Genomic DNA, 15,576 nt, shown 5'->3' on the forward strand with positions numbered 1-15,576 from the left:
TTTACTCTGTGTGTGTGTGCAGAGCACAGAGTAGATGCAGAGCCCAGTGGCACCCCCTACATGCTGGGAGGGTGCAGCACGGGAGTGGACCCGAGTCCAGAAAGCCACTGCGTGATCTCCTGGCTCTTCCTAAAGCTGATTGCTGCTGCAGGTGTCTGACATACAGGGTGCCAATCAGCAGCATTCAGCTGCTGTGCGGCACCCCCCCTTCCCTACCACCTAGTTGCGCCCGGGGGAAAAGGCCCCGCCTGCCCCCCCTAGCTACGCCCCTGTTATGGGAATAACCTTTTATAATTTATAAGCTGGGCACCTGACCTTATAACCCCTCCTATTAATTCCTTTAACCTTTCACTACCAACATGTGGCCTCACTACCTTGTTTTAAGCCCTCCTAGACATTTCCCAGAAGTCAGCTATGTCACTCCTTGGCGGCGCGGCCCCTTTACACCCCCAAGACTTTTGGAATAATATTCTGTGGACTGAGGAGTCAAAGGTGTAACTTTTTGGAAGACATGGGTCTCGTTACATCTGGCATAAAGCTAACACCGCACTCCACAATGGGCATCATACCAACAGTCACACATGGCGACGGCAGTGGGATGGTCTGACATGCTGCTAGTGACGGTCTGACAAGGTAGTAGTGTGATGGTCTGGGACTTCATTGCTTCTGCAGGACCTGGACGACTTGTCATAAGTGATGGAAAATTAAATTCTGCTCTATCAGAAAATCCTGAAGGACAATGTCCATCCGTCAGTTCCTGACTTAAAGAGGCTCTGTCACCAGATTTTGCAACCCCTATCTGCTATTGCAGCAGATAGGCGCTGCAATGTAGATTACAGTAACGTTTTTATTTTTAAAAAACGAGCATTTTTGGCCAAGTTATGGCCATTTTTGTATTTATGCAAATGAGGCTTGCAAAAGTCCAAGTGGGCGTGTTGAAAAGTAAAAGTCCAAGTGGGCGTGTATTATGTGCGTACATCGGGGCGTGTTTACTACTATTACTAGCTGGGCGCTCTGACGAGAAGTATCATCCACTTCTCTTTACAACGCCCAGCTTCTGGCAGTGCAGACACAGCCGTGTTCTCGAGAGATCACGCTGTGACGTCACTTCCCCAGGTCCTGCATCGTGTCAGACGAGCGAGGACACATCGGCACCAGAGGCTACAGTTGATTCTGCAGCAGCATCAGCGTTTGCAGGTAAGTAGCTACATCGATTTACCTGCAAACGCCGATGCTGCTGCAGAATCAACTGTAGCCTCTGGTGCCGATGTGTCCTCGCTCGTCTGACACGATGCAGGACCTGGGGAAGTGACGTCACAGCGTGATCTCTCGAGAACACGGCTGTGTCTGCACTGCCAGAAGCTGGGCGTTCTGAAGAGAAGTGGATGATACTTCTATACACAACGCCCAGCTAGTAAAAGTAGTAAACACGCCCCGATGTACGCACATAATACACGCCCACTTGGACTTTTACTTTTCAACACACCCAGATGTACTTTTGCAAGCCTCATTTGCATAAATACAAAAATGGTCATAACTTGGCCAAAAATGCTTGTTTTTTTAAAAATAAAAACGTTACTGTAATCTACATTGCAGCGCCTATCTGCTGCAATAGCAGATAGGGGTTGCAAAATCTGGTGACAGAGCCTCTTTAAAGCTCAAGAACAGTTGGGTTTTGCAGCAGGACAAGGATCCAAATCACACAAGCAATTCCACCTCTGAATGTCTCAAAAGAAACACAATGAAAGATTTGGAGAGGCCGAGTCAAAGTCCTGACTTTAATCCCATTGTGATGCTGTGGCAAAACCTTAAAGGTACAGTTCATGCTCGAAAACCCTCCAATGTAGCCGAAATAAAACAATTCTGCAAAGAAGAGTGGGCAAAATTCCTCCACAGCGTTGTAAAAAACTCATCACAAGTTATCGCTAATATTTGATTGCAGATGTTACTACCAAGAATGGCACCACCAATTATTAGGTTTTAGGGGGATATTATTTTTTTAGGTGGGTGATATAGAATATATCATGATATAGTGATGATTTGAATAAATCGTTATCCTCAATAATTATTATGTAAAATCTGCATTTTGTGTTTTTTTGTCTTGTCTTTATCTTATATTAAAATTAATTGACTGACCAAAAACATTTATAAATGTGACACATAAGAAAAATAGAAGAAATCGAGTGAGGGACAAAAAGTTTTTCATAGTGTATGTAGATTAGTTCTGTGTATGACGTGTAAAATGCTGCTCTAGTGATGATCTACCTTTCCTGCTGACGTTATTACTTTTGTAACTAATCTTTTTTATCTTGTAAAAAGACGATGAGGATGCTGAACATGAAATACAAAAAGATTTCAACTGTTTTTCCAAAATACGTATTGACAATGTGTCGCTTTACTGCAATGTTACAAAGTTACCTTCTAAGAAGGCGAAAAATATTATTTTTGAAGTTCGGTAAGTTCCCACATGGATTATTATAACATACCTACAACCAACATGGCTGCCGCAAAACAGCTCCCATACAGGTTCCCTTCAAGGTCCCCCTGACTCTTCAACAGCAAGTTCAACCTTTTGTGTAGACTGGGAAAGTTGACTGAAAATCCACGTAGGAGATTTAATGGCAGCCATATTGGTTGTGAGGAGCTTCACTGGATATACTGTAGATATAATAAAAAATGGCTGAATATAGTTTTTGGCAACTTGATAGACGAAGACTCAAAAGGTAGTCCTCTCTGTCCTAAAAATTATCCCAGTCTTCTTGGGTCCAGAGTAAAGTTCTCTACCAATATATAATCCCAATCTTAAAGGGGTTTCCTCTGGGACCCGCACCTATCTCTAGAATGGGGCCCTTAGAGCTCGTTCTACCTCTTTGTGTTCCGGCTGATTTCCGACCATGAAGGAGAAAACAGTGTAGTTCGCTCAGCTACGCGGTTTCCGTAAGCTCGATAGAACTGAACAGTAGTTATGGAAACAGCGTAACTCACATGCTATGCTGCTTCCATAACTGCCATTGACTACTATGGGAGTTACGGAAACAGCATAGCTCAGCGAGTTATGCTGTTTCTGGAACTCCCGACCAGAAAGTCAGGAAGTGGCCGGGAGTCAGCGTGAGCACAAAATGCTAGAACAGGGTTTAGGGGGCCCCATTCTAGAGATAGGTGCGGACCCGCATCTAGCTTACATTTAAGATATATCCTGTGGATATAATCCAAAAAGTAAAATTGTTAGGATTGAGAAAGACCCTCCACTTGTCACGGGTCGAAACGTTGCCATTTTTTACTGGATGTTTGACCAATAAAAGAACATATTGATTGAAACTTGGGAGACGTGTGCTGCTGTTCAACCATGCTTTTTCTGAGGATATCCTGTGGATATGTCATAAATGTCCCTTGTGGGAAAACCTCTTTAACCCTTTGCCACCGCAGCCGATTTTCATTTTTTTTTTTCGCCTTCCTAAAGCCATAACTTTTTTTTATTTCTCAGCCAATATAGCTGTATAATGCTTGTTTTTTTTTGCAAGTTTTAGCTTTTAATGGTGCCATATAATGTACTAGGACCCTAAAAAAAATATATATTTGCGGGGTGGAATTTGAAAAAAAATTGTGATTCCTACATTGTTTTTTGAGTTGCGCGTTTACCCTGTGGAAAAAACAACAGGTGAACTTTATTCTGCGGGTCAATACGATTATGGTGATACCAAATTTATATGATATTTTTTTATGATGTACTACTTTTACAAAGTAAAAACTATTTATTAAAAAAAATTATATACGGAGAGTCATAACTTTATTATTTTTCTGTCGCTGGAGCTGTGTGAGGGCCGAGCTGTAGTTTTTATTGGTACCATTTTTTGGGTACATATAAATTTTTGATCATAAACAATTCTGGAATTTTTTTTAAAATTTTTTTTTACGGTATTCACCATGCGCCAAAAATAACATTATATTGTAATAGTCCAAACCATTACTGACGTGGCGATACCAATTATGTTGTTTTTTTTTACATTATTTTAGCGGGGGGGGAATGGTAAAGAGATTTTTTTTAAAAAAGTAATCATTTTTTGTACATTATTAAAATCTTCATTCAATTGTTTTTTACTTTTTGTTTTTAGTCCTCCTAGGGGACTTGAACAAACGATCGTTATGCTTAATAGGAGCAGAAAGATTCTCCTTAATTAGGCCGCCAGGCTGCCATGGCAACCATCAGCACCCCACAATCGCGTCACGGAAGGGAAGATGAGGCACAATAGGGGGCTCTCCCCCTTTTCCTAACGGCTTACATGTCACGGTTGCTAAGCATCTTAGTGCTTAAACAGCCAAGATCGGCGTCATCGTTGATCTTGGTCATTATAGTGAAACCCGCTAAGTACAGTTACATCAAATGTCGGTAAAGGGATAATCGCGCAAACGGCGGTATTGGCCATTTAATGGATTATCTGAGATCTAAACATTGACTGCCTACCCTCGGGAATATCCACCAGTGTTTGATTGATAAGAGTCTGACTTCCGGGATAGTCATCATACCAGACAATTCCATCCCAGAAAGTCCCAAAAGTCCTTACACTCAGTCCATCAAAAAGATCCCTTTAAGGAGTGGTGCTGTTACTGATATTGCTGTCCACAGTCCCACTGAGCCACAAGGAAAAATGACGCTACTAATAACCTTTATATGGCAGCTGTATAGGGCTCCCATCCCAATTCTGCCTATTAAAATGATCTCCTTAATGCTGCTCAACTTTACCTTGCGCTCTCTCATTGGCACGGCTGGGCTCAGGCTATTAAGACTTATGTATCGTTGCCCATTTGCCCATGGGATATAAATATGTACACCATGGAATTGGCTGGACCCAGGCCTGTGGTGGTATTATGCACTCCTGGACTGGACACAATCCTTTATGATATTAGATGGCCCCACTGGTTCTTAATGTTTTCAGCTCCTCCTGCCGTCTTTAGGCCTTACTATACCATCACCACATCTCCGCCTTTTTCAACAGACGATAAATTATTACCTAGAGAATTCACAGGAGAGTTGTACACACTAGGGCGTTTCATTTTCTAATACAAATATTACATTAATTTTTTGTTATGTTTTATAGAGAAAATATTAAAAAAAAGTTTTCAAAAACTTGGAGCGAAAACAAATATGTCGAGTTCTCTTTGCACTTACAAGAATATAATGTTTGCATGATTTGGGAGAAGTTACCATTTTGTAAACCTTTCAACGTGCAGAAAATAGGTAAGAGGTTTATTTTTCCTAGACCGATATCTGATTATTCTGTAATAAGTGTTATGAACTTTGAAGTAAATTTTTACCTTACAACACCATGTGGGGTTTTGTTCCAAAATTTTGCGTTGATCATTATTGTTATAGAGGTTGGAGCTTTTTTTTGTCTGATACATAGCTCCACATCCCCTATGCAAACATAGAGTTACATAATAAAATTCAGGCTTCCTGTGGTCACTACTAGGGGGAGCTTACTGTTTACTATTTCTACATTTAATTCAATACTAACCCCTTCCCGCTGTGGCCACTTTTGACATTCCTGACAAAGCCTTATTTTTCAAATCTGACATATTTCATTTTATGTGGTAATAACGTCGGAAGACTTTTACCTATCCAAGCGATTCTGAGATTATTTTCTCGTGAAACATTGGAATTAATGTTACTGGCAAAATTTGCTCGATACATTCAGTATTTAATTGTGAAAAACATCAAAATTTAGCAAAAATTAGCATTTTTCTACATTTAAATGTATCTGCTTGTAAGACAGGCAGTTATCCCACACACAATAATTGCTAATTAACATCCCCCATATGTCTACTTTATGTTTGCATCGTATTTTGAACGTCCTTTTATTTTTCTAGGACGTTACAAGGCTTTGAACTTTAGCAGCAATTTCTCAAATTTTCAAAGGCTATTTTTACAGGGGCCATTTCAGTTGCGAAGTGGCTTTGAGGGCCTTATACATTAGAAACCCCGAATAAATCCCCCCATTTTAATAACTGCAGCCCTCAAAGTATTCAAAACAGCATTTAAAAAGTTTCTTAACCCTTTAGACGTTTCACAGAAATTACAGCAAAGTAGAGGTGAAATGTACAAATTCCATTTTTATTTTTTTTTTGCAGAAATTCATTTTTAATCCATTTTTTTTTGTAACACAGAAGGTTTTAAAAGAGAAACGCAAATCAATATTTATTGGCCAGATTCTACAGTTTAAAAAAAAATCCCACATGTGGCTCTAGTGTGGTAATGGACTGAAGCACAGGCCTCAGAAGAAAAGGAGCAACTAGAGGATTTTTTATCAGAATATATTTTAGGGTCCATGTCAGGTTTGAAGAGGTCTTATGGTGCCAAAACAGTGGAAATCCCGCAAAAGTGACCCCATTAGGGAAACTACTCCACTCAAGGAATTTATCTAGGGGTATAGTGAGCAAATTGACTCCACAGGTTTTTTTCAGAAATTATTGGAATTTAAATTTTGACAATGTAGGTTTAGCTAATTTTTTCTAATTTCCACAAGGACTAAAGGAGAAAAAGCACTGCAACATTTGTAAAGCAATTTCTCCCGACTAAAACAATACCCCACATGTGGTCATAAACGACTGTTTGGACACACGGCAGGGCTTAGAAGGGAAAGAGCGCCATTTGGATTTTGGAATGGTTTCTGGGTGCCAAGTCCCATTTCATGAGCCCCCGTAGTACTAGTTTAGTGGAAACACCCCAAAAGTGACTCCATTTGGAAAACCACACCCCTTGAGGAATCATCTAGGGGTATAGTGAGAATTTTGACCCCAAAGGTTTTTTGCTGAATTAATTAGAATTAAGCCGTGAAAATGATTTTTTCCCCCCCCCCCAATAAGGCCTCATTCACATGTCAGGGTTTCCCGGCCGGGTGCCGGCCGTTCATAAATCGGCCGGCACCCGGCTGCATTAGGAATAATAGACCCCTAATGGGGCTATTCACACAACCGATTTTTTGACGCCCGGGAAAACAGGCCGTCAAAAAATAGGTCATTGCTCTATTTTCGGCCGGGTACCCGGCCGCCCGGCTCCCATAGAAGTCTATGGGGCCGGGTAATACACGGCCTTCACCGGAATGTGTCCAGAGTGATGGCCGGGTTTTCCATCGCTTGCGCTCTATCTCCTCCTCCTCATAGCGCAGAGTGCATGTGAGGAGGAGGAGTTGATGCCATTCGGACGAATGGCTGTACGCTGTACACTGTGTGGCAGGGCCGGGGTGTACAGCAGGTGGAAGGGAGCACTGCGCTGGCTCCCTTCCCCTGCTTGTTTTAAAAGCTCCCTGGCCCGGCGACACCTTCCATGGCACCGCTAGCAGCTGCTGCGGCTGCTACTACTGTAGCGACGCCACTATAGCAGAGCAGGGAGGTATCTCCCCGCTCTGCTTTGTGCTAGCCCCACTTTAGCTCCTTGAAGGAGCGGAATCCCCGTGTTTTCGGGGATTCCGCTCCTGGACAGAGCGTTTGATGTCTCTGTCAATATCTGGGCAGTGACATCGGGGGAAACTCCTGAAGCGGAATCCCCGAACACATGGGGATTCCCCTTCAGGAGTTGCCGCTGATGTCACTGTCCAGATCTGCCTGGCCCGGAACGGATGCAAAACTTTATGCAAACCGGCCGGGCAAAATGGCCGATTTTACCGGCCGACACTCGGGCAGGACCCTGTCGTGTGAATCCCGCCTAACTCCTCATTCACACGACAGGGTCCGAGTGTCAGCTGATAAAATCGGCCGTTTTGGGCCGTTTTTCCCGGCCGGTTTGCATCCGTTTTGCATCCGTTCCGATTCCGTTCCGGGTAGTGTTGCCATTTTTAACGGCCGATTTTGACCCGTTTTGCATCCGTTTATTTTCTCTGTCCGTTTTAAAATCGGATGAATTTCATTTAAATTTGTTGCCACACACAGTCCTTTGTAGATAATGCCACACAGCACCCTGTAGGTCAGGGGTCGGGAACCTATGGCTCGCGAGCCAGATATGGCTCTTTTGATGGCCGTATCTGGCTCGCAGACAGGGCTCCTACCTGTCTATGGGAGGGATGCACGTTGCAGCCGCACAGCTCAGTATAGTACACATGACTATGAGAGCGGGGCTGCGGCTGTGTAATTCAGCCACAGCCCCGCTCCTGAGTCCTGACATATGCGCGCGGGGTCAGCATCATGTGATGCGGCCGGCGCTGCACTAATGATCTGCGGCATTGAAGACAGAACATGGCGGGCGCGCTACAAAGCACCCCCATGTTGTCTTCAGTGCCTGAACTGCCGCTCATTAGTGCAGCGCCGGCCGCATCTCCTCATGCTGACCGCGCGCGCACTTCCTGTCAGGAGCGGGGCAATGGCTGTATTACACAGCCGCAGCCCCGCTCTATAACGCCGGAGATCAGAGAACCTCTCATCTCCGCCGTTATTCCCGTGAATGCTGCGATCACAGCTGACTGCAGCATTCAGGGGAAAGTGAGAAGGGGGGATGCCCCTGGATCGCATCACAGGGAATTCCTGTGACGCGATCGAGGGCCATACCATATATGGGCAGACAGCCCAGGGTCTATTGACGGACCCCAGGGCTGTCTGACCATATCTCTTGTTGTTAGGACATACCCAAGTATGTCCTAACAACAGCCTGTGTGCTATCCGTCCACAGGCTAATGTACTGGCACATATCTGATATATGTCAGTACATTAAAGTTTAAAAATAAAGTAAAAACAAAGTATGGTTAAATTTTTAAAAAAATATACACCTTCACCTTTTTTACAATAAACATTAAAATAAGTCTCAATACATAAAATACACACATTCAGTAATGGCGCGGACAACAATGTTTTTGCATCATTTATGATGTGTACGCTGTAAAAAAATGAAATAAACACGGCTTTCATTCACTTATTAATGTGAGGCGCGAGGTGCGATGAATTTACCCTCCATGTTCCTCACATTAATAGTAATTAACCCCATCATGTACCTCGCCTATCTGCGCATGCGCGAGTTCAAAGAGACAGAGAGTCCTGGGTCCTGCCGCCGATGGCCATAGTGAAGCGCTCCTGCACGAAATGGTGAGTATATCTTAAATTCTATATTTTAAGGGTAAAAGTTGGGGGTCGTCTTATACGCCCAGTCGTCTTATACGCCGACATATACGGTAGTTCTTTGATGGCCTGATAAGCATTGGCGGCAGTGGTGAGCGGCAGGGAGCATGGACTACATTTCCCATAACTCCCTGCATAGCCGCGCCGTCTGCAAGCACGCACCTGCGTCCCCTAGTGAAGCGGCATCTGCCTCCTCCCTTGTGTCTCCCTTGGACGTTCCAGAAACCCCTGGCTGTGCTGCTGCTTTGAAGGTGAACATTATAACATGGAAATTGTTACACAGCCTCATGGTCAGCAGCAGTGAGCTGCATCAATAAAGGGGCTGTGTAATACAGTGTGTCCCACCAACCCCCCCTTCCCACTTCACCCCTGAAAATAATCCCACATAATCCATAATATAGCCCCCCCCCCAAAAAAAAAATAAAAATATGGCCTTAAAAAACATCTGCCACCCATATTACACTCTTGGGGGCTTTAAATTAATCTCTTGTGGGCATAAGAAACTGATTTAAAGGACCACTATCAGGGCAAAAATCTGTTCTGAGCGCTTTATTACAGCTCTGGAGGTCTCCCAGATGGTTCTGAGCCTCTCTTTTTTGTTCATTTTCTGTAAAACCAACACTTTTAAAAGGGCCACTGACAGATACAATTGCTCCAGCGGTCACTTAGTACACAAAGGAGTGTTCCTCTCTGCTGCACTAAGCCACCGCTGGACCTAAACAATAATTCGCTGTAAAATAATAAAATAGATAATTGACATAACTGACAATGCGTTGTGTGACATGTCCAACATTCCAGCTTCTTTCTTCTGCGAATGCCTCAAAGCTGGCATTCTCTCAACATCAGGTGGGAAGAATGCCAGCTTCCAGTCATGCGCAGGAAAAAGAAGAAGCCAGACTGCTGGACTGATGTCATGCATCGCAAGCTCACAATGTAAGTTATTTATTTAATTTTTTTACTGCTAATTACCATTGTTTCAGTCCAGTTGTGGCTTTATACAGCAGGGAGGAGCATTCCTTGCTGTACTAAGTGAACATTGGAGCGATTGATCTGTCAATGGCCCTTTAAACATATTGTACGGCTCTCGCGGAATTATATTTCAAAATATGTGGCGTTTACGGCTCTCTTAGCCAAAAAGGTTCCTGACCCCTGCTGTAGGTAATGCCACCCAGCCCCCTGCAGGTAATGCCACCCAGCCCCCTGCAGGTAATGCCACCCAGCCCCCTGCAGGTAATGCCACCCAGCCCCCTATAGGTAATGCCACCCTGCCCCCTATAGATAATGCCACCCTGCCCCTTGTAGGTAATGCCACCCTGCCCCTTGTTGGTAATGCCACCCTGCCCCTTGTAGGTAATGCCACCCTGCCCTTTGTAGGTAATGCCACCCTGCCCCTTGTAGGTAATGCCACCAAGCTCCCTGTTGGTAATGCCACCAAGCCCCCTGCAGGTAATGCCACCCAGCCCCCTGCAGGTAATGCCACCCAGCCCCCTGCAGGTGATGCCACCAAGTCCCCTGTAGGTGATGGCACACAGCCCCCTGTAGGTTGCATCCATCCCCCCCCCCGCCCACATTCCAGGAGAAGTCACTGACTTCAATGTCCATATATGGACAGTGTAGTCACTGACTTCTCCTGGAGAGGAATTCCCTGCCACAGGTCGGGAATTCTGCTTCAGAAGTGAGTGACGTCACTGTGTCCATATATGGACAGTGTAGTCACTCACTTCTCCTGTAGCGGAATCTCCGGCCATAGAGTCGGGGATTCCGCTGCAGAAGTGAGTGACATCGCTGTGTCCAAATATGGACAGTGTAGTCACGCACTTCTCCTGTAGCGGAATCCCCGGCCATAGAGTCGGGGATTTCGCTGCAGAAGTGAGTGACTTCGCTGTGTCCATATATGGACAGTGTAGTCACGCACTTCTCCTGTAGCGGAATCCCCGGCCATAGAGTCGGGGATTCCGCTGCAGAAGTGAGTGACTTCGCTGTGTCCATATATGGACAGTATAGTCACGCACTTCTCCTGTAGCGGAATCCTCAATCCCCGGCCGGGGATTGGAGATTCCGACTTCTACAGGGAGCAAAAAAGGACCCTCCTCCTCACATGCACTCTGCACTGTGAGGAGGAGGAGGAGAGAGAGCGCGCGAGCGCGACGGAATACATGGCCGTCACTCGGGACACATTCCGGTGATGGCCGTGTATTACCCGGCCCCATAGACTTCTATGGGAGCCGGGCGGCCGAGTAAACGGCCGAAAATAGGGCATGTCCCATTTTTTGACGGCCAGGTTTCCCGGGCCGTCAAAAAATCGGTCGTGTGAATAGCCCCATTAGGGGTCTATTGTTCCTAATGCAGCCGGGTGACGGCCGATTTGGGTGCACACGATAGCAGGCATTTACGTCTGAAAAGACAGACTATTTTCAGGAGAAAACAGCTGCCTCGTTTCAGTCGTAAATGCTCCTCCTCGCATTTTGTGAGGCTTCTCTGACAGCCGTAAATTTTGAGCTGTGCTTCATGGAGTTCAATGAAGAACGGCTCAAATTACGTCTGAAAAAAGTGTCCTGCACTTCTTTGACGAGGCTGTATTTTTACGCGTCGTCGTTTGACAGCTGTCAAACGACGACGCGTAAATGACAGGTCGTCTGCACAGTACGTCGGCAAACCCATTCAAATGAATGGGCAGATGTTTGCCGACGTATTGTAGCCCTATTTTCAGACATAAAACGAGGCATAATACGCCTTGTTTACATCTGAAAATAGGTCGTGTGAACCCAGCCTTTATGAACGGCCGTCACCCGGCCGGGAAACCCTGTCGTGTGAATAAGGGCTAAGGGTATGTGCACACACACTAATTACGTCCGTAATTGACGGACGTATTTCGGCCGCAAGTACCGGACCGAACACAGTGCAGGGAGCCGGGCTCCAAGCATCATACTTATGTACGATGCTAGGAGTCCCTGCCTCGCTGCAGGACAACTGTCACGTACTGAAAACATGATTACAGTACGGGACAGTTGTCCGGCAGCGAGGCAGGGACTCCTAGCGTCGTACATAACTATGATGCTAGGAGCCCGGCTCTCTGCACTGAGTTCGGTCCGGAACTTGCGGCCGAAATACGTCCGTAAATTACGGACGTAATTAGTGTGTGTGCACATACCCTAAGATGTAGATTACGATCTTCTTTATTCCTTGTGAAAATAAAAAATTTTTGAACATTTGTAAAGCAATGTCTCCCGAGTATGGTAACACCCCATATGTGGTTATAAACTGCTGTTTAGACATATGGGAGGGTACAGAAGAAAAGGAGCGGTATTTGACTTTTGAAGCGTAGATTTTGCTGGAATGGTTTGTGGATGCCATGTCGCGTACGCAAAACCCCTGATGTACCAAAAAAAAAAAAAAGAGAATTAAGATTCCACAGGTGTTTTTCAGAAATTAATATGCAGTGGAGGATGCAAAGTGAAAATTAAAATGTTTCCACTGATATGCCTATTTACCGCACAATATGTTGTGCCCAGCTTGCGCTACTGGAGAATCTTACCCCATAAATTGATAAGTGGGTTCTCCCGGGTATGGTAATGTCTTACTTGTGGACGTAAACTGCTGTTAGGACACACTGTAGGGTTTAGGGTATGTTCACATGCTAAACTAAAAGCGGCTGTAAAAAAAAGAGTTGTTTTCAATGGAAAACATCCTCTGATTTTCAGCCGCTTTTTATGAATCAAGGCCCTTTTTCTAGCTATTTTTCTATTGAGACAATGAAAAATGGCTCCAAAAACGGCTCAAGAAGTGACATGCACTTTTTTACAGGAGGGGTTTAATCGCCGTTTTTACAAACGGCTGCGTAAAAAATACCTGTGGGGACAAAATGCCATTTTTCCCAATAAAATAAATGTGAAGATGTTTGGTGGCGTTCAGCCTCCGTATTTTCTGCCATTTTTTGGGCCGTTTACAGGAAGGAGAAGGAGCGCCATTTGGAGTGTGGATTTTGCTTGGTAGTAGTTTTGTTTGAATATTACTGGTATTTCAGTTTAGAATGTGGGGGCATATGTAAGCTGTGCGGAGTACATCAGGGTATATGTAAGCTGTGAGGAGTACATCAGGGTATATGTAAGCTGGGCGGAGTACATCAGGGTATATGTAAGCTGGGCGGAGTACATCAGGGTATATGTAAGCTGTGCGGAGTACATGAGGGTATATGTAAGCTGTGCGGAGTACATCAGGGTATATGTAAGCTGTGCGGAGCACATGAGGGTATATGTAAGCTGTGCGGAGTACATGAGGATATATGTAAGCTGTGCGGAGTACATCAGGGTATATGTAAGCTGGGTGCAGTACATCAGGGTATATGTAAGCTGTGCGGAGTACATGAGGGTATATGTAAGCTGGGCGGAGTACATCAGGGTATATGTAAGCTGTGCGGAGTACATCAGGGTATATGTAAGCTGGGCGGAGTACATCAGGGTATATGTAAGCTGGGCGGAGTACATCAGGGTATATGTAAGCTGTGCGGAGTACATCAGGGTATATGTAAGCTGGGCGGAGTACATCAGGGTATATGTAATCTGTGTGGAGTACATGAGGGTATATGTAAGCTGGCCGGAGTACATGAGGGTATATGTAAGCTGTGCGGAGTACATCAGGGTATATGTAAGCTGTGCGGAGTACATCAGGGCATATGTAATCTGTGCGGAGTACATCAGGGTATATGTAAGCTGTGAGGAGTACATCAGGGTATATGTAAGCTGGGCGGAGTACATCAGGGTATATGTAAGCTGTGAGGAGTACATCAGGGTATATGTAAGCTGGGCGGAGTACATCAGGGTATATGTAAGCTGTGCGGAGTACATGAGGGTATATGTAAGCTGTGCGGAGTACATCAGGGTATATGTAAGCTGTGCGGAGTACATGAGAGTATATGTAAGCTGTGCGGAGTACATCAGGGTATATGTAAGCTGGGCGGAGTACATGAGGGTATATGTAAGCTGTGCGGAGTACATGAGGGTATATGTAAGCTGTGCGGAGTACATGAGGGTATATGTAAGCTGTGCGGAGTACATCAGGGCATATGTAATCTGTGCGGAGTACATCAGGGTATATGTAAGCTGTGAGGAGTACATCAGGGTATATGTAAGCTGGGCGGAGTACATCAGGGTATATGTAAGCTGTGAGGAGTACATCAGGGTATATGTAAGCTGGGCGGAGTACATCAGGGTATATGTAAGCTGTGCGGAGTACATGAGGGTATATGTAAGCTGTGCGGAGTACATCAGGGTATATGTAAGCTGTGCGGAGTACATGAGGGTATATGTAAGCTGTGCGGAGTACATCAGGGTATATGTAAGCTGGATGCAGTACATCAGGGTATATGTAAGCTGTGCGGAGTACATGAGGGTATATGTAAACTGGGCGGAGTACATCAGGGTATATGTAAACTGGGCGGAGTACATCAGGGTATATGTAAGCTGTGCGGAGTACATGAGGGTATATGTAAACTGGGCGGAGTACATCAGGGTATATGTAAGCTGTGCGGAGTACATCAGGGTATATGTAAGCTGGGCGGAGTACATCAGGGTATATGTAAGCTGGGCGGAGTACATCAGGGTATATGTAAGCTGTGCGGAGTACATCAGGGTATATGTAAGCTGGGCGGAGTACATCAGGGTATATGTAAGCTGGGTGCAGTACATCAGGGTATATGTAAGCTGGGTGCAGTACATCAGGGTATATGTAAGCTGTGCGGAGTACATGAGGGTATATGTAAGCTGTGCGGAGTACATGAGGGTATATGTAAGCTGTGCGGAGTACATCAGGGTATATGTAATCTGTGCGGAGTACATCAGGGTATATGTAAGCTGGGCGGAGTACATGAGGGTATATGTAAGCTGTGCGGAGTACATGAGGGTATATGGAAGCTGTGCGGAGTACATCAGGGCATATGTAATCTGTGCGGAGTACATCAGGGTATATGTAAGCTGTGAGGAGTACATCAGGGTATATGTAAGCTGGGCGGAGTACATCAGGGTATATGTAAGCTGTGAGGAGTACATCAGGGTATATGTAAGCTGTGAGGAGTACATCAGGGCATATGTAATCTGTGCGGAGTACATCAGGGTATATGTAAGCTGTGAGGAGTACATCAGGGTATATGTAAGCTGTGCGGAGTACATCAGGGTATATGTAAGCTGTGCGGAGTACATGAGGGTATATGTAAGCTGTGCGGAGTATATCAGGGCATATGTGCGCTGGGCGGAGTACATCAGGGTATATGTAAGCTGTGCGGAGTACATGAGGGTATATGTAAGCTGGGCGGAGTACATCAGGGTATATGTAAGCTGTGCGGAGTACATCAGGGTATATGTAAGCTGGGCGGAGTACATCAGGGTATATGTAAGCTGGGTGCAGTACATCAGGGTATATGTAAGCTGGGTGCAGTACATCAGGGTATATGTAAGCTGTGCGGAGTACATGAGGGTATATGTA

At 45.1% G+C, this 15,576-nt stretch overlaps 1 protein-coding gene across 1 annotated transcript in view; it reads left to right on the forward strand.

The window, feature by feature from the left end:
- The window catches only part of IL7R (interleukin 7 receptor), a 96,846-nt gene that overhangs the window by 54,103 nt on the left and 27,167 nt on the right, over window positions 1-15,576 (forward strand). Inside the window, exon 2 of the mRNA XM_075847594.1 lies at window positions 9,898-10,032. Within this exon, the coding sequence (XP_075703709.1) occupies window positions 9,898-10,032 (135 nt within the window). The remainder of the gene's footprint in view (window positions 1-9,897; window positions 10,033-15,576) is intronic.

Source organism: Rhinoderma darwinii, chromosome 1 (assembly GCF_050947455.1).
Source record: "Rhinoderma darwinii isolate aRhiDar2 chromosome 1, aRhiDar2.hap1, whole genome shotgun sequence".
NCBI classification, from domain to species: domain Eukaryota; kingdom Metazoa; phylum Chordata; class Amphibia; order Anura; family Rhinodermatidae; genus Rhinoderma; species Rhinoderma darwinii.